This window comes from Ursus maritimus, unplaced genomic scaffold, assembly GCF_017311325.1.
Source record: "Ursus maritimus isolate PB19 unplaced genomic scaffold, ASM1731132v1 scaffold_1, whole genome shotgun sequence".
Classification (NCBI taxonomy): domain Eukaryota; kingdom Metazoa; phylum Chordata; class Mammalia; order Carnivora; family Ursidae; genus Ursus; species Ursus maritimus.
The window spans coordinates 52,139,166-52,163,161 of record NW_024423343.1 but is presented as its reverse complement, the minus strand read 5'-3'; the positions used below and the strand labels follow the sequence as shown (position 1 = coordinate 52,163,161).

General features: G+C 37.8%; 1 protein-coding gene across 3 annotated transcripts in view; it reads right to left on the bottom strand.

The window, feature by feature from the left end:
* The window catches only part of ZNF385B (zinc finger protein 385B), a 294,766-nt gene that overhangs the window by 73,808 nt on the left and 196,962 nt on the right, over positions 1-23,996 (bottom strand). For all 3 annotated transcript variants that reach the window (XM_040643312.1, XM_040643318.1, XM_040643321.1), the window contains one exon: positions 8,364-8,506. In XM_040643312.1, the coding sequence (XP_040499246.1) occupies positions 8,364-8,506 (143 nt within the window). The remainder of the gene's footprint in view (positions 1-8,363; positions 8,507-23,996) is intronic.

The following is a 23,996-nucleotide window of genomic DNA, read 5'->3' as shown; positions in this document are numbered from 1 at the left end:
TTCGTATGTGGGTGTGTTAAAAGGATTAATTGTAGAATGTCTTTAAAATATGCTAAAGCTCTCTGATACTAGAATTCCATGAAAATAAGGTGTTGTTCATATAACTTAAGTTTTTCCCATCCTATTTCAAGCATCAGAACATAAAAAGGAAGGTAAAAAAATCAAACTGACAGCTAAATCTGTGAAAAAAGTATTTTTCCAAGATTCCTACATGGTTCCGCAAAGATGTTGAAACTTCACAGATTGCTCAATAGCACTCCAATTCTTCCTTAGCACTCTCAATGACAATTCTAAAAGTAAAGGGGTTGGAATATTCCAAAACATGTTTTTCCTTCCCCAAAAGAGATCTGAGACCTAATTCTGAATACAAGAATCTAGAGGGAGGGGGGAAACAGTCTGTGCTATTGGATGGATTCCCAAATTTTTGATAAAAATTTTTCAGAAAACAGCACCATCAATTAACGTTTATAGAAGACCCAATTTAGAAATAACTTTTTGGGCTGGAGGGAATGTTTTACACAATAATATTTTGCTACTTCTTATATTTATTAAGCTACCTTACTTGACCACTGGCACATGAAGACTTGGTCACTGAGAGAAGCTCAGAACAAGGCTGTTGTTTGTTTCTTCTTCTTTTAATTAACTGGAGATTTGGTAAGAATAAGGTAAATTATTTTAAGAAGATGGCTTGACATAGACACTTTTTCCAAGTTGACTCTGCTCTTGAAAAATGCTGACCTGGGACAGCGCCAGGACTGAAGACCTGTCTTGCCAGAAAATCTGATGTGCCCTCCAAGTACACATAATCCTTGAAACTCTAGCACTGAAGATGAGGCTCCAGAGCCATGTGAGGTTGAGCCTAGGATAATGAAAGAGACATGCGAGAGGACACAGCATGGTGGGACTACAGATGCCTCTTTTCATAGGCTTCTGAAACCTTGTGTTCCTTTACCGCATAAGGGCCCATCAAGGTCTTAATCTGATGTTTCTTGGCAGCTTAATCAACTGAATTGACTATTGACTATGAACAGTATCCTCTATTATGCTATGGTGAATTATACAAGAGGAGGAAGTAATGTCAGACAGTGAGCAGCTTCTGTCTTATTCACCATAACCCTTTCTTAGCACAATGACTGGCATGTGTAGACATTCAGTAAGAGGTTGTGAATGAATGCCTTTTCCTAGATGCCCTGCACAAATAATTTATTTAGGGATAGAGAAGGCGTATAAGCACACATTCTATAAATATACATGCACACATACATACATACCATATAAATAATATCTACATAGTCTAAAGGGGTTTCGGCAGTGTGTAGAGAAAAGGAGATCTGAACACAAAGTCTATAATAGGTAAATCTTGACACTTTTGAATAAGGCAAAGGACATGACTTAAATTTTAAATAGATATGTTTGTAGTTTGAAGAGAAGAGGGAGACAATAGTACAGATGATCACTATGTAGGTTTTTTTTTTTCCCTCCCAGGTCATGTTCATGTACTTTGTCATACTGAATAGGGAGTAAAAATTTCTGGGCAGGAATCTATGCTTAACTATTTGTACATAATCTTCATTAGTTTTGTACCACATTTCAAAGGTGGATTCCTATATACATTTTTTTTCTAATGATCTAGGGGGTTGCTGTTGACTTTTTAAAGTCTGTTAACAGGCCATCATCTTCCCCTTCTCCAAATAAATTTCAGTAACCATGGAAAATTTCAACTTGGCATATTTTAATATACATTTCTTTAGGATATATAGGAGAATATGATCCTTCAATATATCTTAAGCATATCATGAAAATAAAAATTCAACCTTATTCTTTTTTATTTATTTTATTCTCTATTTTATTTTTATTTTTGTACATTTAATCTCTATTTTACTTTAATTTGGATACATGTATCACTTCAAGTAGCTGGACATACTAATATCCTAGGAAATAGGGAATACATAACTTTTTAATGACAGCAAAGCATTAAAGGAGTGAAAAAGAAGCCTCAAATGGCAAAAATTCACAATTGGTTGCATTAGCAGAGGTAAAGTATTTTATTTAAATTAGAGGAAAAATCAAATAAAAGAAAAATATGTGTCCAAGTGTTTAAATAAAGACTTCATTAGGTAGTGAAGGTATTAAAGACAGATTAAAAAGTTAAATGTTTTGGCTCACTTCAGGTTTCCTTACAGTGACACCTCATGAGAAACATGGTATGAGTTAATAGCAAAGTAAATATGATTTTGATTCTCAGTTTCTTTATTTTTTACCTCCTTGATAAATATATTATAAATATATTATTATGTTTAGTATGAGAAAGAAATATTTTAAATATTCATTGATATTGCCAAACTATGAATAACCGAGAATCTCAAAGAATTTAGAATGAAAAACAGTGGACATATAGATCATGTCACAGATTGTCATGGATGATTCAAAGAGTCATACAGTGATTTGGGATTTTATACTCAGAAATAATCTTTATTCTGTTCCACATATTTGTTCCTGTGTCAGGAAAAATTAATTTCAAGTTATGTAGTAAGAATCAGATTTCACAAAGATAAGATCGCTGAGCCTCTTGCAATAAAACAGCAGTGACCTCTATTGTGCCTGTGCTTTCCCAGAGCAGTTGAAAAAACAAGGCAGGAATCAGAAAGACATGTGAAATAATAGGCACAGAAAGTACCCGCCAGTTGGGAGAGAAATTGACAGGAGACTCGTGGTCTCAAGGTGGCTCTGGATCATATCTATAGCTCCGGAGAGTCACACAAATGCATCTGTGCATGTTCCCAAAATGTGGCTGTTAAAAAGAAACTTGACCTACTTATCATCACATACAATGTATAGGTTGGGTATATGTCTTAGTCTGTCCGGGCTGCCATAACAAAATACCATAGCCTGGGCGGCTTGAACAAGAGAAGTAGATTTTATCACAATTGTGGAGCCTAAGCTCAGCATCCCAGTATCATCAGGTTCTGATGAGAGCTCTCTTCCTGGCTTGCAGATGACTACTTTCTCACTATGTCCTCAAATGACAGAGAGAGAGAAAGCTCTCTGTGGTCTCTTCATATCAGTGCACTAATCCCATTAGGAGGGCCTCACCCTCATGACCTCATGTAACCCTAAATACCTCTCAAAGACTCCCTCCCTAAATACCATCTGCAGGTGTTAGGGCTTCAAAATATGAATCTGGGGAAGAGGACACAAACATTCGGTCCATAACAGTATGTGTGTGGCTATACCTTCTAAATGGACTTATTTTATTTTTTAATTTTTAGAAAAGATTTTATTTAATCATTTGACAGAGAGAGAGAGCACAAGCAGGGGGACTGGCAGGCAGAGGGAGAAGGAGAAGCAGACTCTCCCCTGAACAGAGAACCTGATGTGGGGCTCGATCCTAGGACCCTGAGATCATGACCTGAGCCGAAGGCAGATATTTAACTGACTGAGCCACCCAGGCGCCCCATGGACTTATTTTATCATACTAAGTTGATGCTATCCGTCCTGCTAAGTATTCAATTTATTTCAATTCTGAAGCCATCTCTTACAGTTAATTAAGCACCAAGTACTACCCTGGTTGTTAAACACCAAATATTAAACACCAAGTATTATCTGGTTTGAAGAAGAAAAAGATTGGATCCATAGTAAAGGAAATGAAAAATTCTAGTTCTAATAGGAGAAACAATCATGTATATTTTGGTAGCTACCAAAACATCACGTACAATAATTAAAGGATGACCATGAAGCATTTGGCAAATTTAAATAAAGTGAAAAATAAATTAGCAAAAATAGCTCTACTGGTATACAAAAAAAAATTATTTTTTTCTAGCTTTTCTTTAACACTATAAAGTTCAGTAACTATTTTCACTTTGCCTATATTTCTTGGGTTTTGTTATCTTGCCTTTTTTAGTCTTTTATTCTACTTATAAGTTTTTTGGGCACTAGAGTATTTTTGTTTTATTTATTTCATTTATCCTCTTCCTCAAACCCAGTACTCTTTAGTGCCTATGTTTTCAATAAAATCCAGTAATGAATAACTTTCCCCTTAAACTAACTGCACTTAAGAGTAGGGCCGAGGACAAGAGACTACTACAAGTAGTAGATACTTGCAAAGCTTCCACACCATCCACACTGAGAAAGCTGGACCTATAGCTGCAGAAAAGTTTATAACTAAGTATTGCCTTCGAGTGAAAAAGAGATGACAGTTCTCTGGAAAATAAAATTCAAAGTGAACACCTGGGCTTATCGCCTCATGCTTAGGACTCAGAAATGTTGGTATTTCCTTTGCTGGGTGGAGGAACATGTACATTGAAAAGTAAAAAACTGGGGCCCTTTCCTCCCTCCTTTTCTCCTCTTCAGGAAAGTTTTACTGAGCTCCTGGGCCAGAAACTGGGCATAGGAAGACAAGCGAGCCGCAGGCCCTGTTCTCCAGGATCTGGCATTCTAGTGAATACAGGTAATCAGGTAATGAGACTGTGGTGTGACGGCTGCTATCATGGAGGCAATCTGGGGGTACTTTGGAAATACAGAGGATGGGCACTTAATTCAGACTCGAAGGTCACAGAAAACCTCCCGTGTGGAAGGGATATCTAAGTTGGGCCCTGAACGACAAGGAGTTGAAGGTGGGCAGCACGGTAGAAGGGCGTGTTAGTGGGTAGCCAGGCAAAGAAGTCCTAACAGGGCTGTAGGTATAAAGGTTGAGATCTGTAAAAATTTATGTTTTGGTTTGCAGAGACTTTTACCTGTAAGTGGCTCAAAACAGCCCCTCGGTAAAGTAAAACTGCGGAAGGGCGGAGTTCGCATCACCATTCTCCAGACGTGCATCCTTGACATAGAGCCCACCATAAATTATCAGTGACCCAAACTCCATTTTCCCTAGCATGTCTCTTCAGAACTCTGCTTGGACACTGTCTTGAATTATTTGCTTATGTTTCACACATAAACACTGAGAGGGATTTTGTCAGTTGTGGAGAAGAAGGCAAGACAGCCACTAAATGGAGGCTGTGAAGCATATCTCTTCATTGTGTACAATTTAGGATAGAACAGGCACATATTCTATTTTGGAATATGACGGAATCCCATTTCAGTCTTGCTATAATTCTTATGTAACATTATCATACTCCTCTACAAAAACAGGAGAAACCGTTACTTTATAGGTATTTTTAAAATCCACTAAAAGAAAACAAAACTTCAAAATTCCCAAACTTTCAGCTATGGAGTCAAAATATACTGTTTCTAGCCTTCTGATAATAATTATGAGTTAAAATATATTCCTTACATTTACTAATACTATCCTTGGTTAAAAAGAGTGATTATAATGCATTCACCTTGCTTTTCAAAGAATAAGTGGACTATTGAATATACTTTTAAAATTTGCTAACAAGAAATTTTAAGTTTTTAAAATATATTCTGCCTTAAAGGTATTGTTTGTAGAGGTCCATTTTACATATTCAAAAAGTTCTTTCCTCTTTCTACTTAATGATTCTGCTGAAAATTACCTACCATGCTTCCAGAGAAGAGCATGAAAGATTTCTCATTGAGCTTTGTTCACATTGAATGATGTGGGCGGTAACATGGACCAAAAGAGCCAAAGACATGGATGAGAAGGAACATGACTTTGGAGGTTAGATTTTTTTTTTTTTTTAAGATTTTATCTTTAAGTAATCTTTACCCAACTGGGGTGGGGGTGGGGAGCTCAAACTTACAAGCCTGAGATCAAGAGTAGCATGCTCCACCGCCTGAGTCAGCCGGGTGCCCCTGAAGTTAGGAGATTCTGATTCAAGTCTCAGTTCTTCCTTTACTAACACTCTCTCCTCCGCTAGACAGTAGGAATTACATGGTCTACTAAAATGGTCTAAGACTTGAGTTCTTTGAGGGATATAAAACATCATTAATCTATAGTGATCTAGTCTAATTATTATTAGTGATATAAAAATGTTTTCCTAGAAATATGTGGACAACGACTTTTATGAAATTGTCCTAGGAAATCTACTAGATGAGGCGGACGCTGGAATAGAGAAATCTATAGGAAAAGGTTTAGGGTAATCCAAACTGTAACTCAGTGCAAGATCATAGGTAACCCAATGATCCTAAAAATTCATTTATTTACCAGATGATAGAGGGTCCCACTTGCAATGACTTAATTTTTAATATACTACCAGAAGTGCTCTCTGTCCACCAAATGGTTTGGATGTAATGTAATGTAATGTAATGTAATGTAATGTAATGTAATGTAATGTAATGTAATGTAATGTAATATAGAGAGTGAAATGATTATTTCATGTAGTTCTTTGCTATATTCTTCACCTTAACCGAAAGTATTTTCATTTGAAAAGTACAAGTTTATTGTCTTCCAAGAAGAAAAAAATATGAACTTCTATTAGAATTATTCCTTGGTTTTTCTCAAATATTTCAGGTAGTTGCTATATAGAACAAAAAAAGGCAAGTTAGTGTGTCTATCAGCCTACACAACATTAGTAACCCATTATGAAGCTGTATGTTTACCTAAAAAAACATTATGAAGGCACTCTTTCCATTTTTTATAGCTCTTAAAAACAGAGAGAGAGATATATATATAAGACATTTTGATAGTTGAAAAAAGTAACTTAGAAAAAAAAAAAGAAAACAGTCACTTGCAGAATAGTGCCAATCAGACACAGACAACTGTGATCATGTTCCTATTAAGTATGTACCTAACATCCTTCTAGAAGGGGGAGAGCAGGATGCATATGGGGGTACTTTCTTCTAACGAAGGGAGTAAACATTACATAGGGGCAGGGAATGGTGACTCACACATTTTGCTTTGAATGCTAATGTTTTATTTGAATCTTTGAAATAACTACCCATGTATTATTTGTGTGAAAAACAATGAACTCCAGTAGGAGCCATCCATGCCTCCCCACATCATCAGTGCTGCTTCCTGACAGCGGCCGGACCCCTGCAGTGGCTACAAATGCTGTCTCCCAAATGCACAGGAATCAAAATACAAATACCTAGTAAGTGTTTGAAGCAGTATAGCTTAATTCAATTATGTTTGGAAGGTATCAGCCGTGTTTCGGTAGAGGATGCAAGCGGCACGCTTGCGTTCAAGTTCCCTGAAATGTCACCATGTGGTGTTTTGGGTGGTCACTCCTGATGGATGCATGTGATCCGGGCAGGTGTGATTTCTCTCCCCGCAATGCTCCACTGCACTAGAAACGATGCTCACCTGTTTATGCCTTTCTTTTCTTTTTCTTTTTTTTTTTTTAACTGTTTGACTTGTCTTTGAAAAACCCAGAAAAGACAAAAACTTTCAACTGTTTATTCGCTAACTCAAAGCCAGTGCTCCTTAAAAAGTGGGCTGATCCCCTACCCCCTCATTCCCTTACAACACTAAGCCATGACAGAAGGCCTGTCAGCAGATTTTATGTACCACCCTGGAGGAAAAATCCTCTTTCTGTTTCAATTCATACAGAAGATAAGTTTGCAAAAGGGAACGCTTGGCAGTCCTTCAAGTGCCCACTGTCTGGTGGTGTTGATAATGCAATTCTTCAGCTTGATCATGGCGGCGTCTATACTGCTGTATCACTCATGTAGACCATCGTGCCCCAACTGACTGCATTTATTGACTAAACAAATAATTCATACAATCACCTCAACTGTTTAACCTTTTCTCTTCCTGCAAGCCTAGCATTTGGCTGTGGGCTGGCTTTATGCTGAATTCTATTGTTCAAAGTGTCATGCTCCACTTGGTATGCCTACAAAATGTCATTCATTCAGACAAACAGTCAGCTGACCTGAATGAAGAACACTGGTAATTACAGGTGATGCACTAATATTTCTTGTATGCTTTAAAAGGAATGCCAAAGTATCACGCAGATAATTAATATGTAGATTTTAAAATGAGTTTTTTTTAAATAATAGAGTCACATTCATGTAACGCACAATAACTTCCCAATAAAAATTCTGTTTATAGAAGACCTAAAATATGTCCCAAATAAAAGTGTATCCAGGTAGTCAAAGCAAACGCTTTCTTTCTTCCTAGTAGTAGGGAAAAATCAACGTGGCGTGGTGTCTCTAAATTGTGTTCCTGAGCATGTGAACAGCATCCCAGAAATAATATGGGTTCCCAAGCCACTGAAGTCTATCAAAATTGCTCAAGGCCACAGGTGAAAAGTCACCTGGGGGAAATATCTATAAAATAAATATGCTGGCTATTGTTTGGACTAACTCCCATGGGAGAAGGATTATCTTCCATGATACAGCTGATCAGTGTAACCAATACAGGGTCTAAAAGTACACACTTTGGAAACAGGCTACATCTAATGCCTATTCACAACTGTAATGAAAGAGATTGGGGAGGACACAAATAAAATACAAATGCATTTACTCACTGTGTTAAAATTTGGAAAGAGCCCAACAGCAGAACTACTGTCCACTGGAAAAGACATAAATGGTTTGATATCCAGTGAAGGCTGCATCATCAGGGTAGGTGTGCGCACAAGAGCAGGAAGGGTAGTAGTGTGGCATGTACTGCCTGCCAAGAACAAGACAAAAATGAATTCAATCTCTTGCTCATATCCATCTCCCTCCCCAACCTACCGTGCGGAAACAGGACCGCTGAGCTGCAACCTGAGAGCAAGAGAGTTATGCTGAAAGTAAGCAAACAGCACTGGAGGAGAAAATACAGTTAAAAAGGGTCTTCTTGTCATGATGTAAGACAGTGATGCAGAATACTTCCCTATGGCGAGGGCCAAGGGCTGCTCAGACCGTCAAGGTACCTACTACCCGGATCCTGCTGGCAGGTGGGGCCGAATGAGATCATCCTATTGTTCAACCGTTGTCTCTGACTCACCCAAAATGTAGGAGAGAGGAGGGGAGGAGCCTCCTGCAGCCAGGTGCTCTTTACTATTCAGAGTTATTGAATGGCTGGTAGGCATGCTTTATGCAAATCAGAGATAATTATAGGGTTTTTACAAGGGGAAAAATCCTTGGACTCACAGTTACTGCCTGCTCCCAAGAAAATTATGACTCAAACAATTTTATCTCTAAAAAAAAAAAACAAACAAACAAAAAAACAAGCTTAAAGTTGCCCTTACTTTGAGGGAAATCAGTAGTCTAGACATTGGCTAGTTAGAGAACCTTAAAGGAGTGATTACTGCTAAAGGGAGTGATTACTGCCCAGGTGGGGCAGGGTATTGGGGGACAGCGACAAGTTAGGACAGAAACTCAAAATATTTGTCTCCAACTTGAGTTCTAATGAACCTTGTATTATTGTAACAACTACCCCTTTTTAACAATTACATTAGCTGTCATCTCTTTGGGCATCTGGGCTAACCCATGTGTGGGAGGTTTAAAGCTCTTCTCTCCAGCAGCGAGCTGCTTCCGAAGCCTGCATCTACTGCAGGGAAGTGTGGCTGCTGCTGGTGACAGGTGACCCTCCCAGAGACAGGCTCTGGCATGCCTTTTTTTTTTTTTTAAATATAGTAACTTTACTGAGATATAATGCACATACCAGACAATTCTCCCACTTAAAGTGTACAATTCCATGGTTTTTAGCGTATCCACAGAGCTGTGCACATTACCAGAATCAATTTAGAACATTTTCACAATCCCTAAAAGAAATTCCATACCCATTAACAGTCATTCCCCATTTCCTCTCAACACCCCCATCTCCTGGCAACCACTAATCTACTTTGTTTCTAGGTTTTTCTATTACAGACATTTCATTTTTTTTTTTAAATTTGTTTTTAAAGATCTTATTTACTTGAGAGAGAGAGCGAGAGTGACTGAGCATGTGCATGTGCCCAAGCAGGGGGTAGGGGCGGAGGGGGAGGAAGAGGGAGAGAGAGAATCTGAAGCTGACTCTGTGCTAAGCCTGGAGCCTGACACGGGGCTCAATCTCACTAGCGTGAGTTCATGACCTGAGCTGAAATCAAGAGTTGGCCGCTCAACCGAGTCACCCAAGCGCCCCTATTATGAACATTACATTTAAATGAAGTCAAACAGAGGCGCCTGGGTGGCTCAGTCAGTTAAGCGCCTGCCTTTGGCTCAGGTCATGACCAGGGTCCTGGTATCCAGTGAGCCCTGCATTGGGCTCCCTGCCCAGCGGGCAGCCTGCTTCTGCTTGCCACTCTGCCCACTTGCGTGTGCGCGCGCTCTCTCTCTCTCTGTCAAATAAATAAATAAGATCTTTAAGATAAAGAAATAAAGTCAAACAATGTGAGTTCTTTTGTGACTGGCTTCTTTCACTTGGCATAAAGTTTTCAAGGTTCATCCATGTTGTAGATGTATGAGAATTTCATTCCTTTTTAAGGCTGAATTATATCCTATTGTAGATGTAAACACTTTTTTCCTTATTCATTCATCAGTTGATGGGCATTGGGGTTATTTCCACACTTGCGCTATTATGAACAACGCTGCTATGAATATTTGTCTGTAAGTTTTTGTGTGGAGATATATTTTTAGTTCTCTTAGGTATATACCCAAGAGTAGAATTGGGGATTGTTGGGTCATATGTAATCATATAGTTTAACCTTTTGAGAACTTTCAGACTGTTTTACAAAATGGCTGAACCATTTTATAGTACCACAGCAGTGTATGAGGCTTCCAATTTCTCTCGGCATGTCTATATAGGACCACAAATTATATGCCAAAAATCTCCTACTGACTTCAAGGAGAAATAAAACAGTATGGGAAAATGCTCCAACTATTAAAATTTCCTCCAATGTTCTCACACAGTGTTCCAGAATAATTAAAATTTCTATTTCAATGATATATTTTTTGATAATGGATTTCCTTAATAAACTCTGCATATTTCAAATCATTCCAGAGCATTATTAGTAATAGTGTTAAGTGGACTATCATGCCTCATTTACATTGATCCTCAAAACAGAAAAAAAAGAAAAAGGCATCTGAAACATTTATCTGTAATGGCAAGTCTTTAGGTCAGCCCCATCCATTAGGGAATATAGAGGAGGACTCAGCAAAAATAGAATCAACCAAAAGTATAGATCAAACAGTAATGGTTTTTCTGATGCCAAAGTAAATACTCTGATCTCAGCCTGGCATTCACATAACCACCCTGTATTTAATTATACATTTTTCTTCTAATTAGGTAATGTTACATTCATTGCTAACTTCAGAGCTTGTTGATCCAAGATCATATATTATGTCAGTATTCTGATGATGCAGAAGCACTTACTAAAATCTTTATTTTAAAAGCTTTACTTTAAAATCTTGGCTAAATTGAAAAAAAAAGGTATTTCTTTTTTAGACTAATGGCCTTTTACAACTCACAATTATTATAATTGTCAAAAGTCTACAGTCCAAAAAGTATACAGAATTATTTGACTTAAAGCTGCCTGATGGACAAATTATTTTGCCATCATGGGTCTCCCCACACCAAAAGCGAAATTCTTAAAGCCCATGTAGCACAAGGTATCGGAGCGCCTGGCAAGAGTCATTTTGTACTAACAAACTCAAATCAAACATAATGCAACATGGAACTTGACAAACAGATTGCTCCATCAACAAAGGTCAGAATGCACAATGATCCCCTTTACCCAATCAAATATCTATGCTAATAAAGACAAGGCTTGAGAACTACTTAGCTGCCACCATTCATTAGCATAAAAACTTAGCCGCTGTTTACCATTCATTAGCATTTTAATGACAGACAATTTGCCATATTAAACACAGATTGTTTAAAGTACTGGTAGATCTCCTGAATAAATATAAACTGCTTTCATCAATTCTCCTCACCTCAACCTTTCTGTTTCCACTTTTAAAACCTGCTTTTTCGTGTCACTTCACCTAGACCCACTGCTTCAAAGGAAGTTTTTGCAAATGGGAAATGAATGGGGATAAAGTGCTTTTTTGTACAAATTAGGTCAGGCTTTAATTCCTCTGTCACCTTATTCCAGACTTTGCTGCTGTTCCTGCTGCTGGGAAGCATTTCTCCTCACCTTGGGATGCCCAAAAAATGGTGGGAAATACAAGCAGAAATTAGTCCAGAATACATTGTACCCTGAAAGAAAATGCTTAGTTATCTTTAAAATTTGCAGAGAAAAAAGGAAGGGTTGAGAATATAATGAGCATAAAGCATGATATAATATACCTTTTACATTGCTATGCTCATGGGACAGGACCAGCCTTTGACTTTTGTATGAACTATTTTTTTTTTAAAGATTTTATTTATTTATTTGACAAAGAGAGCCAGTGAGAGAGGGAACATAAGCAGGGGGAGTGGGAGAGGAAGAAGCAGGCTCTCAGTAGAGGAGCCTGATGTGGGGCTCGATCTCAGAACGCCGGGACCACGCCCCCAGCTGAAGGCAGACGCTTAACGGCTACGCCACCCAGGCGCCCCTATGAACTATCTGGCCAAATTATGTAAGACACCTCCTATGTGTAGTTCTATTTCAAAGCATAGGATATAATCTTGTATATATCATAATGAATCAAGTCATAATAGGGCTCCAACTTATTTGATAATAAAGATTTTTCATTTTTTTAAAGATTTTATTTATTTATTTATTTATTTAGAGAGCAGGGTTGAGGGGCAGAGGGAGAGGGAGAGAGAGAATCTCAAGAAGACTTTCTACAGAGTGTGGAGCCAGACCTGGGGGCTCCATCCCAGGACACTGAGATCATAACCTGAGCCAAAATCACAAGTTGGTCGCTCAACTGACTGAGCCACCCCAGCGCCCTATCAATAAAGATTTTTATATCACTTGCTGTATATATAAATCAAACTCCCTGACCTAAAATGAAATACACACAAGCATGCATGCATACCCCAAAGATCTAACAGCCATCCCTCTCACACGGACACTGCACATGTTCCTATACTTGCCCATAAGAAGGCAATTAACCCTCTCCCCCAAATTTCATCTTCATTGTAAAATCCAAGTGGTATTCATCTATAACTATTAAGCCAATAATATGAGAAAGACAACTCACCACTATGATCCTAAAACTACCTCTGTAATATAATAGGTGCTTTATTTTGTCAACGGATTATGTTGTAATCCATCACAATAAAACCCCATTTGAGGGTTAGGTGACACGTGGAATTATTGCCTTAGTCTTTGACCTTTAGAAACATAATCTTGAAGATTCAGGGGATAGCTCTGAGGCTTCCTAGTGGCTCTTCTCTATGTACCATAACATGAGCAGAGAGAAGACCTCAGTGTTAGAAGAAGGAAATGCCAAAGTCACAGAAAAACTGTACGGGGAAGCATTTACCTAATGAGATCAAATCTATTCTATATCCCATAGAAGTATTTTTTTCTTATGCCGTTATTATGTATGTCTGCCCTAGTGAGTACTGAAATAAAAAGCTTAACATATAAAAGTCTATCAGGTGGAGGCAATGTCAATTATAGAACCCCCCGAGATGTCTTTAAAGAAATTAAAATGAGTGGCACTTCAGAAGTCCTACCAAACTCGGTTTTTTCTTTTTACTGCTTTCCCAGCTTTGTTGCCTCTTACCCTGAGTAACTTTCCCTCTTAACTGCAACAATCACCACCCAGCATCTCCTTTTCACCTCTCTCATCATTTCCATTCTTTCAGCAGTCTAACATGTGAGGAAAACAAATTTATCAAGAGATAAAGTGTGTCACAAGGAGGTGGCTATGTGAGTAGGAGATGTGACTGATAAAGGGTTTTGTTTCTGAAAAGACCACATAATAATAATAACAGATAACATTTTTATAGCGCAGATTATATGCCTTTCCTACCCTAAGTACATTACATTATGCGTGTACAGAAGTATATACACAGATAAGAATATATACATATTTGTACATGTATACCTATATATACCCATTTATGTATATAAACTATACATTTATAGCATTTATGTCCTTATACAATGTTATATATTATATACTCATTTGTATATATGCTAAAAGAGTATATGTATATCATATACATATATTTTCACGATAACCGAGTAAGCAAGATACTATCACTAGTCCCATTTTACAGATGAGAAACTGAGTCACAAAGAAGATAAGCTCAATCACATACATTTGTACATGGAGAAGACAATATTGAAACCAGGAAATTTGACTACTGAATTCTGTTCTTTACTATTTCTGTTCTTTGCTATGGTCACCAAATTGCATACTTGAAAACACTTCAGTTATATAGACACATTCACTAGCTGCAGATAGCATTTTACCATCGAATTAAGATATTTAAAATGTTGGATCTCCTTTGAAGCTGGGAATTAGTTGGAACTTAGTTGACTCTAATGTAGTATACGATCCCGAAATACCTACAATACATAAGATTTTAAAAAATACTCTATAGGACGTGCTTCTAGAATATATTTATCTAGAAATAACCTTCCCCAAATAATAGTATTATTTAATTCCATAAATACTTATGGAGGAACTGTTGTAAAGGCATAGTGCTGACAGCTACAGGGTTTATAAATTGAATCAGACAGGATTTATTTTACTTTTTAAGAGAAGATAAAATAATAACAACTACTACCAGTTAATGAGATTTTACTCTATGTGAGGTATTGCTAAGTGATTTGTGTCCTTATTTTATTAAATTATAATACAATTCTATGAGGTTTGTATTATTATCCCCATTTTACAGATGAGAAAGGTGAGGCTTAAAGAGATTGAGATCACCTAGTATGTAGTAGGGCCTGGGTCTAAGCTCTTGCTTATCTGGCTCTAAAGTCCAGCCATCATTCCATAAAGTAGGTTATATGTAAAGTTGTTAAGTGAAAAAGATTCTGTCCTCAAATACATTTAGAAAACGCTGGCTTCAACAAAGTTTAAAATGGTTCTTTTTTGTAAGACATCTTGGAGCTTATAATATACTACCGGGCACTGTGAATGTCTAGGCAGATATAATTTCTACTTTCCATTTCTTGAGTATGAACCAATCCTTTTTTTTCCCCCCAAAGAGCTTCTGGAATGATTATAATGCTTGGCATGTCCTTCCGGCAATGCTGTTCTACACACGTGAACTGTAACAATTCAGGAGAAAGTTGATGACTTTCAGGTCTACCACTTTCTTGTTGTGCAAACTTGTGATGAAGAATAGTTGGAAGAAAGGCAGGCAGGGACAAGGGGCACTGCCCTAAGAGGAAACCGCCCTTAGGAGGATTTTACAACACCCTGGAAGGAGCCCTGCTCCCTTACCCACGTGATAGACAGATGACAAAAACCTGATTGGATGACAGGCGCATGGAGAGTTAATCAGATTAAAACAGCCTGCCAAGGAGCCCATAAAAACCCCTAGTTTTAGAAACTCCGGTGGCAACCCTCTCGAGTCCCCTCCCTCTTCGGGAGCTTTGTACTATCACTTTGCTCTTGCTCAATACACCTTGCTTTGCTGCCCACCACTCTGTCTGGTCTACCTCTTCATTCTTGGAAGTGGCATGACCAAGAACGGTGGGCACCGAAGGAGAAAGAAATCCTGTAACACATGGACAAGTGATTTTATTTCTTTATGCCTCTATTTTCTGTTTTATAAATTGGGAAAAATAAGAGTAGCTACAGCATAGGACTAGCAGGAGTACTAATTGAGATCTTTCTATGCAAAATGCTTAATCCTGCATCTGACAAATAGCAAGTGTTCAATAAGCTTTGGTTACTGTAGTTATGAACCGTTCCTACTCCTCTCACACTACGCCATATCCCAGGAGGGCATAAATACTTAAGTTCATTAATACTTATAAAAGGTAGGATATGTAAGGGATCATAAATTATCAGTAAAATGCTGAAGAGTTTCAAGAAAAAAATTGCATCTGGTTAGGAGTTGGGTTCATAAATGTTTTCAAATATGAGTTATCTCTTATCTCTTAAGATAAGCCTTGAGGAGTGGTTGGTATTTTGAGAGGTGGATATGGGAGAATGGTGGAGGGAAATGCATAAACAAAAAACATGGAGAAAATTAAATGTATTAAAATTCAAAACTTTAAGGATTCAAGATATTCTTAAGCATATCTGGTTTAGAAGGTAAAACAAGAAAGAGAAAAGAAGCAGAACATCTAAATGAACTTGGGAGTAGGCAAAGATTTCTTTTCTTTTTTTAAAAACTTATTTATTGATTCTAGAGAGAGAGAGAGCTCATGAGCATGCACACAAGCAGGGGGTGCGGCAGCGGGACAGAATCCCAAGCTGACTTCCTGATGACCGCAGAGCCCCAGGTGGGGCTCAATCCCACGACCCATGAGATCATGCCCTGAGCCAAAATCAACAGTCAGATGCTCAACTGAATGAGCCGCCCAGGTGCCCAGCAAAGATATTTTAAATAGGCAACAAAAGATATTAATTATAGGGGCGCCTGGGTGGCTCAGTCCATTAAGCGTCTCACTCTTGATTTCAGCTCAGATCATGGTATCAGGGTTGTGAGATGGAGCCCAGTGACCAGCAATGTGTTCAGCAAGGAGTCTGCCGGAGATTTTCTCTCTTCCTCTGCCCCTCCCCCGCCCCATCTTAAATAAATAAATAAATACATAAATCTTTAAAAAAAGGTGTTAATCATAAAAAAATTGATCATATACTCTATAAAGAATAAAGCTTTGGGAATATGACATATCAAGGGAATGAAAAGGCAATCCACAGAGTGGGAGATTATAATAAGATACATATTTTGACAAATAACTTTAATCTAGAATACAGAACTCCTAAAGAGCAATAAGAAAATGAAAACATGATTGAAAAAAATGGGTGGAAGATTAGCTGCTTCACAAAAATATATACTAAAATGGCCAGTAAACATGAAAAAGTACTTCACTTCATTAGTCATTAGGGATATGCAAATTAAAACTGCAATGAGATATCACTACATACCCATAAGAATGGCTACAGTGAAGAAAGATTGAGATTGTTAATAAGGATATGGAGCAACTAGAACTCTTTTTTTCTTCAGGTTGGTTTTTTTTTTTTTTTTTTTAGTTTTTATTTAAATTCCAATTAGTTAGCATACAGCATAATACTAGTTTCAGATTTACAATACAGTGATTGATCACTTCCATATATCACCTAGTGCTTATCACAACAAGTGTACTCTTTAGACCCCATCACCTATTTAACCCATCCCCCCACCAACCACTCCTCTGGTAAGTGTTAATTGTTACAACTACTTTGTGTGGGTTTTTAAAAAGTTTTTTATTTAAATACAATTTAACTAAAATATATTGCATTATTTGTTTGAAAGGTAGAATTCAGTGATTCATCAGTTGCATACAACACCCAGTGTTCATTACCAAGTGCCCTCCTTAATGCCCATCACCCAGTTATTCCGTCCCCTCCACCTCCCCTCCAGCAACCCTCAGTTTGTTCCCTAGAGTTAAGAGTCTCTTATGGTTTGCCTCCCTCTCTGTTTTCCTCTTATTTTTCCTTCCCTTCCCTTATGTTCATTTGTTTTGTTTCTTAAATTCCACATATGAATGAAATCGCATGGCATTTGTCTTTCTCTGATTGACTTATTTCACTTAGCATAATACCCTCTAGTTCCATCCATGTCATTGCAAATGGCAAGAGTTCATTCTTTTTGTTGGCTGAGTAATATTCCTCTGTGTGTGTGTGTGTGTGTACCTATATCTATATCATCTATATCTATCTGTATCTATATCTTTACCATATCTTCTTCATCCATTCACCTGTCGATGGACATCTGGACTCTTTCCATATTTTGGCAATTATGGACATTGCTGCTATAAACATTGGGGTGCATGTGGCTCTTCGAATCACTCTCAGTTATTACAACTACTTTGAAAAACTATTTAGCATATCTACTAAAACTGAATATAAACATACCCTATGACTCAGCAATTCCACCTCTACGTATTTACCCAATAGAAAGGATATCTACTAGAATGTTCATAGCAATACTATTTATAACAGCAGCAAACTGGAAATTAGCTAATTAACCCATCAACAGTAGAAATAAATAATTTTGGTTCTTCATGCAATAAAACATTCACATAATGGAATATAGCAATGAGAACAAATGATTTATAATTATATGCAACAACAAATAGACCTTGCAAGTATGATGTTGAGGAAAAAAACTAAAAGAAGGGCGCATATCAACATTCTGTATGATACCAATTTACACAAAGTACAAAATCATGCAAAACGAATCTCTACTGTTGGGACAGGGCTATCCTTGTAGGAAAGGTGCAGGGAGTGACTAAAAGGGAGCATGAGAGGGGCTTGTAGGGTGCTGGAAATTCTCCTACTTGATCTTGTTGCCACTTACAGACGTATGTTATGTTTGTATACATTCATTCAACTCTACACTTATGTGCACGCTTCGGTGTGTTTCCTCCAACAGAAACTTTTAAAATGTGTTCAGTGACAATACTTTTAGTAAACTATTTCGGAAAATACAGGCAAAAATCTCCAAGAAGAAGAACATCTTCAAAGACTGCCAAGTTTGTATATGTTTAGGATGAATATGACGTTTTTTCCACTGCCAGCCTGATTTTGCTCAAAATGATTTGTGAGAAGATAAAAGTTCCCTTTAATGCTGATGCTTCCTTGCTGAATTTCATAAGTGGACAGAAGAGACTGACACAGAATCTACTGATGTCAAAGAGAAAAATGTGTATCTAGAACTCTGAGACTATAAAATCTTCACAATTGGCAGTTCTGCTTCTGAATCTCCCTTGGGGGCACCTCAGGGTTCCCTCCAAAGAGCTCCAACAGCAGCATCCTGGCAGAATGTTGCATTTAAAAATAAATTCTTCTGAGTACCACACTGAAGTTTATGGGCAATAATGAAGTGCTGCATCAAAAACAGCAGTGAAGCCACATCGTGATAGATTTTAAGCTACAGTGTCCTTTGGGTTTAGTAGTCATATGCCAGCTTTTACACAAAAAGATGAGTCTTTTACTAAGACACAATGGATGGCTTTTTGAATGTGTGGCAATAGAACACTTAGAGCCAAGTGGGATTCATTTATACCTGAATATTGAGCTCATGCACTGGCTTTCTTATATTTAAATGTTGAAAAAAGGTAAGCTTTTTTTTTTTTTACTCTATATACAAAATATAGTTTGATTAAACATGTGGCATACTTCATTAGTTGTCATCCTTTTGGAAGCAGAATTGAAAAATCTGAGAATTTCAGAATTTAAGTAAAGAAAATAAGTGGTTCTCAAAAAAGTCTTGAGGACCAATTGTCTTCTCTGAAGCTGAATTTACACTTTTGCTTTATTACCGTTTTTTCCCACTTGTAACCCGATATTATTAAGCGTGACCATACAAGAAAGGAAGTTAAGGAAGGGAAAACAGGATTCTGACAAGTGCTTTGTCATTTTTTGAAATAGTTTTTAATACACCTGACTTATCAAAAGGGAATGTCATGTGCTTAGTTCCTAAATTACTAAGTCTTTAGAGAAGCCAAAATTATCTCCAGACAGGGCTTTACTAAAATTGTCTGAGGTCAAGAATGGATTGGGAGGACACGGTAGCCTGACGAAACTTTCTGGCAAAAAGACGTAGGGAGATGGTCCTGCGCTACATTTGCCCAGTGACTCCTGTCTATGGCATCAAGATGCTTTCATGAAGTGTGAAGCCTCTTTCTGTTTCAGAGGAACTTCTTGCTCTCCCTTCCCAGCATGTAAAGGACCTAATGGCTGCATGGAATCATGGTTTATTTTAGAAACCTTCCGAATAAGACAGGCTTTCCTAGGAAAACCAACCACTATGTTTCTCAAACTGCTGAATGCTTCTAGAGGAATTATATTTCATAAAATTTTAGAAGTAAACATAATTTAAGAACCTACTCTTCATTTTTCATGAGATAAATGTTTAAGAGAATTTAATCCAGCATGATACCTGACTGATGGTAGAATCACATTTAGAGTTGCCATGGCCCAGAGACATTGTTTTGAATATTTAAGTCTATACAATCAAAGATGTACAAGAATCATATATTGAAGTCTTGATCTTCTTTAAAAATTTAAATAGATTTGTAGTTGGTCTGTTTTCTTTTTACGTTTGACTGAAATTCAGGAGTATTCATTTTTCAATGAGATTTTAGTTTTAACGTTCTATTAATATGAATAATGAAAGAAAGAAATTTAAATCAAGGAGAAAAGCCAGTGTGGCCAACAGCCAACATCTCTTTCTATTTTAAAGAACAGTGGAAGATTGATTGCAACACCTCATTTTAAAGAATTCTTTTAGTATTTCCAATTGATATAAAAAAAGAGAACAACAAACGCCATTAAAACTATGCTTTCGGCCATACTGTTTAGGTCTATGAACATAACTAATTCAAATAGCTTCCCAGCAGGAGGCACACATACATTTGTTGGTGGTTTTTATACTGAAGTACTATCAGTAAGTGCAACAAAAATGCTATCTGAAAAGACACATTTTTCCAAGCTATGGCAACTGACCTTCCATTGGAGCAGATCAAAGCAGCAAGACCATGGAGGCCTCTGGGTCTTCTTTAGGCCTCTCTTCTGCAGCTCACAAAAGGGCCAGGCTGAACGGGCTGTATACAGCAACTCAGGAGGTCAACACATCCAGCTGCTGCTATAAATTCTAGCTCCAGGATACAAAATGTTTTACCCCCTGGTTTCAGAGATTCAGTTCTTGCATTCAGTGACTTGGCTATTTGCATTTAAGAACCAAATGGGGGGCAAAGGAATAGTGGTTTACTTAATGGTCCTTTAAAAAGATATTTTTTCCTCCAGAAGCTTGCTCCATTTAAGGAAACAGAGTTAATATTTGCTCTGCCAGTGCTCTCTACTCCCACCTTGGTACAGAAAAGAGGTTTCCTTAGCTTAAATATTAACTAAACATTTCAAAGCTATTCAGAAGTTATTGCCCATGTTAAAAAAAAATTAATAGGCTCCTAGAAAGCAGGATTTTGGAATAAACAGGACAGCCACAACTGTGCTATCACCCTTCTTCCTTTTTGCATACATATTCCATGGCTTCCATATGACAATGCACTACAGAGAATTCAAGATAAATTCTAGCGGATTATAATCCTGGTGGCCATTATAGACGAGGCCACTCTTGGTCCTCCGTCAGCCAAGAAGCCATTTTCATCCAGAAACCTCAGAGATGGCTCCCACTTGGCAGCCAGGGACTTTGAAAGTTGCCATTTCATCCCTGTGGAAACCTGGCATGAGGTGACTAATCTGGACATGCCAAGAACGGGGTGAGCAGAGATTGTAAGTAATGGGAGATAGTGACGTTCACCTGGGGCAAAAGGTGAGGGGGATTTGAAAAGGGAAGGAAGAGAGGTTAACTTTGGCTTACTTTTACAAAGTGGACTAGAATTAGCACCAATTCCTTAATTGAAATTTCCTAACATCTCACCCCTAAAATGATTTTTTTCCCTTTTATCTTTAAACGAATTGTCAAAACCAGTATAGAATGAAGTAGAGCAGAGGAAAAACTCTATAAGCAGGAACGACTTAGGTAAGCAGGATATCTATTTCCTTAGAGGAGCTGGGCAACTGGGATACAATGTGATATCACCCTTATCCTTAGAAACACGGGGTCCTGTGACCTAGGGGATGCTTGCACTCCAAAGGGTCTTTAATGGGTATTGAATGGAATGGCGACCCTTGACCTGGTGTCTTGGAACTCTGCCATTGTCCTACATCCTAGAAATTGAGGCTACTTGCTTCAGTCATTCGGGCAGCTTCTGGGGCACTAGTGATATGCAAAACAGCATCAGATAAGGCCCTCCGGTGAAAGCCCAAGGATTTTCTGCATTGGAAGTGATCCATCATAAATGATCGCCCCTGTCCCTGTGTATTATGTTTATTTTTGTACCATTATACTGCTTTTGTACCAGTTTCTCTTCTATGAATTTCTTTTTGGCTTCTCAAATGACTCTGTCTCACTTCCCCAGTGAACACCAAAAGTCAAAAACATAATGATTTTTTAATAAGGTGCCACATGGAAAGTAGAGAATTTAATCATAGCACTCATCATTTTCCTTGTCAATGATTTGCTTTATAAGGCAAGAAAGGAATGGAAATACTTTTTTTCAGAAGAACATTTGTTTTGACTCTCGGTCTCTTCTGAACTTCAAACAGCCTTTTAAGCTCCCTTTGCTTTAAAGGACACAAATGGAAAAGCGACAGACCTGGGCTCAGTGTATTTTATTTGACAAAGCATGTTGCCAGTTAAAGAAAATGCAAGAAAGAACCCAAAGTTCCAAAACTGCACAATCTCTATTGCTAAACGTTGGTTGACTTATGTGTCTGTCTTCTCTTCTCTAACACTTTCTTTCTCTGTGCCTCTTTTATCTCTCACGGTCTCCCTACTATCCCTCCCTCTCACCTGTTTATCTTTTCTGCCTCTCTCAACCCTCTTGTCTCTCTCAGGTCTTTGTTTCCGTCTCTTTCTACTTCTGCATATGGACCTGTCTGTCTCTCTCTCTCACCATAGTACTGCTGGGGAACTGGAAAGCATTCAAACTTTGGCATTTGCCTTCTTTCCCAGCATTCATTTTGTTTTCAATATTTGCCTCTATAAATCAAAAGACAAATAGGATGATTTTACTAATATCAGGACGAGTTTGTCCCTGCGACAAGATAAAACAATTAGATGAAGGTCACATTGCTAGTTATGTCTCAAGTAGTCATGTCAGTTGCAACCACTGAAGATTGTTTTTATATACACTCACATGATAATATCTGCCATACTCATGACAGAGTAGAGCAAGTAAGAACTTAAATTCACCACAGAATTCAGTGGTATATATATGTGTGTGTGTGCGTATGTATATATATATATATACATATATATATATGTATATATATATATATATATATAAATACATATAAGTATCTTTTAAGATTTTATTTATGTATTTGACAGAGAGAGTGCACGCACAAGCAGGGGGAGCGGCAGGCAGAGGGAGAAGCAGACTCCGCACTGAGCAGGGAGCCGGCTGCGGGACTCGATTCCAGGACCCCGGGATCATGAGCTGAGCAGAAGGCAGACACTTAACTGACTGAGCCATCCAGGTGCCCCCAGTGGTATATTTTTATAGCAATTTGTCATGAATGTCCTGGGTTACACAAATACTATAGCGTTCCGTTGGGGAGCACAGGTGCTTTAGCGTACATTAAGTAGACATCTAACTTGTTACACGGTTTATGACTGATCATCCTACATTGTTCTGATGAAGAAAACGGTGCTCAGGGAGAAACGGCTCCATGACAAAGCAAATATACAGAATGAAGCCAACAATGGACCCAGGGGTAGAAAAAAATTTTCTTCCAAAATCAGGTACAAGCCTAATTGTGGTAACTACACTGAGAACAAGTGTCTGCTAAGAAGTCCCACATCACAGAGTACTAGCACGTTGGAAACATTAAGGCTCATGGTCTTTAATCTACTCATTTTTTGCGAGAGTCTACTGAACCCTCAGTGTTTATACCTCTAATTCACCAGTGAGGTAAAATAAAATAAGTCGATGCTCTTTCAATATTTTCCAAACCACCTGAAATCCCACTGGGGACTAAGAGATAAAAACATCTACCTAGTGCCAAGACTTCTAAAGTTCTTTCTTAACAGTAATATTTATTCATGTTTTAGAAATGGCAAAAATGAAAAAAAAAAGAAAAGGAATTTTAGGTGGGGAAAACTAAAATGATAACATTAAAACCGAAATGAGAATTTCACAATCATCTATTGTATACATACAAACTACATCTATCCTCATAACAGACAATACTCCCACTTGAGGAGCTAAACTTACCTAGTTTCCAGAGAGATTCCTATGCCCAAGGGTCTAAATAAACATTGAAGCCATTGAATTTTGACTCGAACTAGATGAAACATTAAAAACTTGAAACATGCTCATCCTAAAAATCATGTGACAAGACTGCAAATCACCCACGTCACCTAACTTTGTGACAGGCTACCAGCCACTATTCTGTCAGTTTGAACGTGAATTCTTGAATAGGTACAATCATCAGCTTAAATATACTTCCTGAAGAGAAAAGTGAGAGAGGGTTCTAAATACTTGGATTAAACATGAATTTCATTTTTAACCTACTAG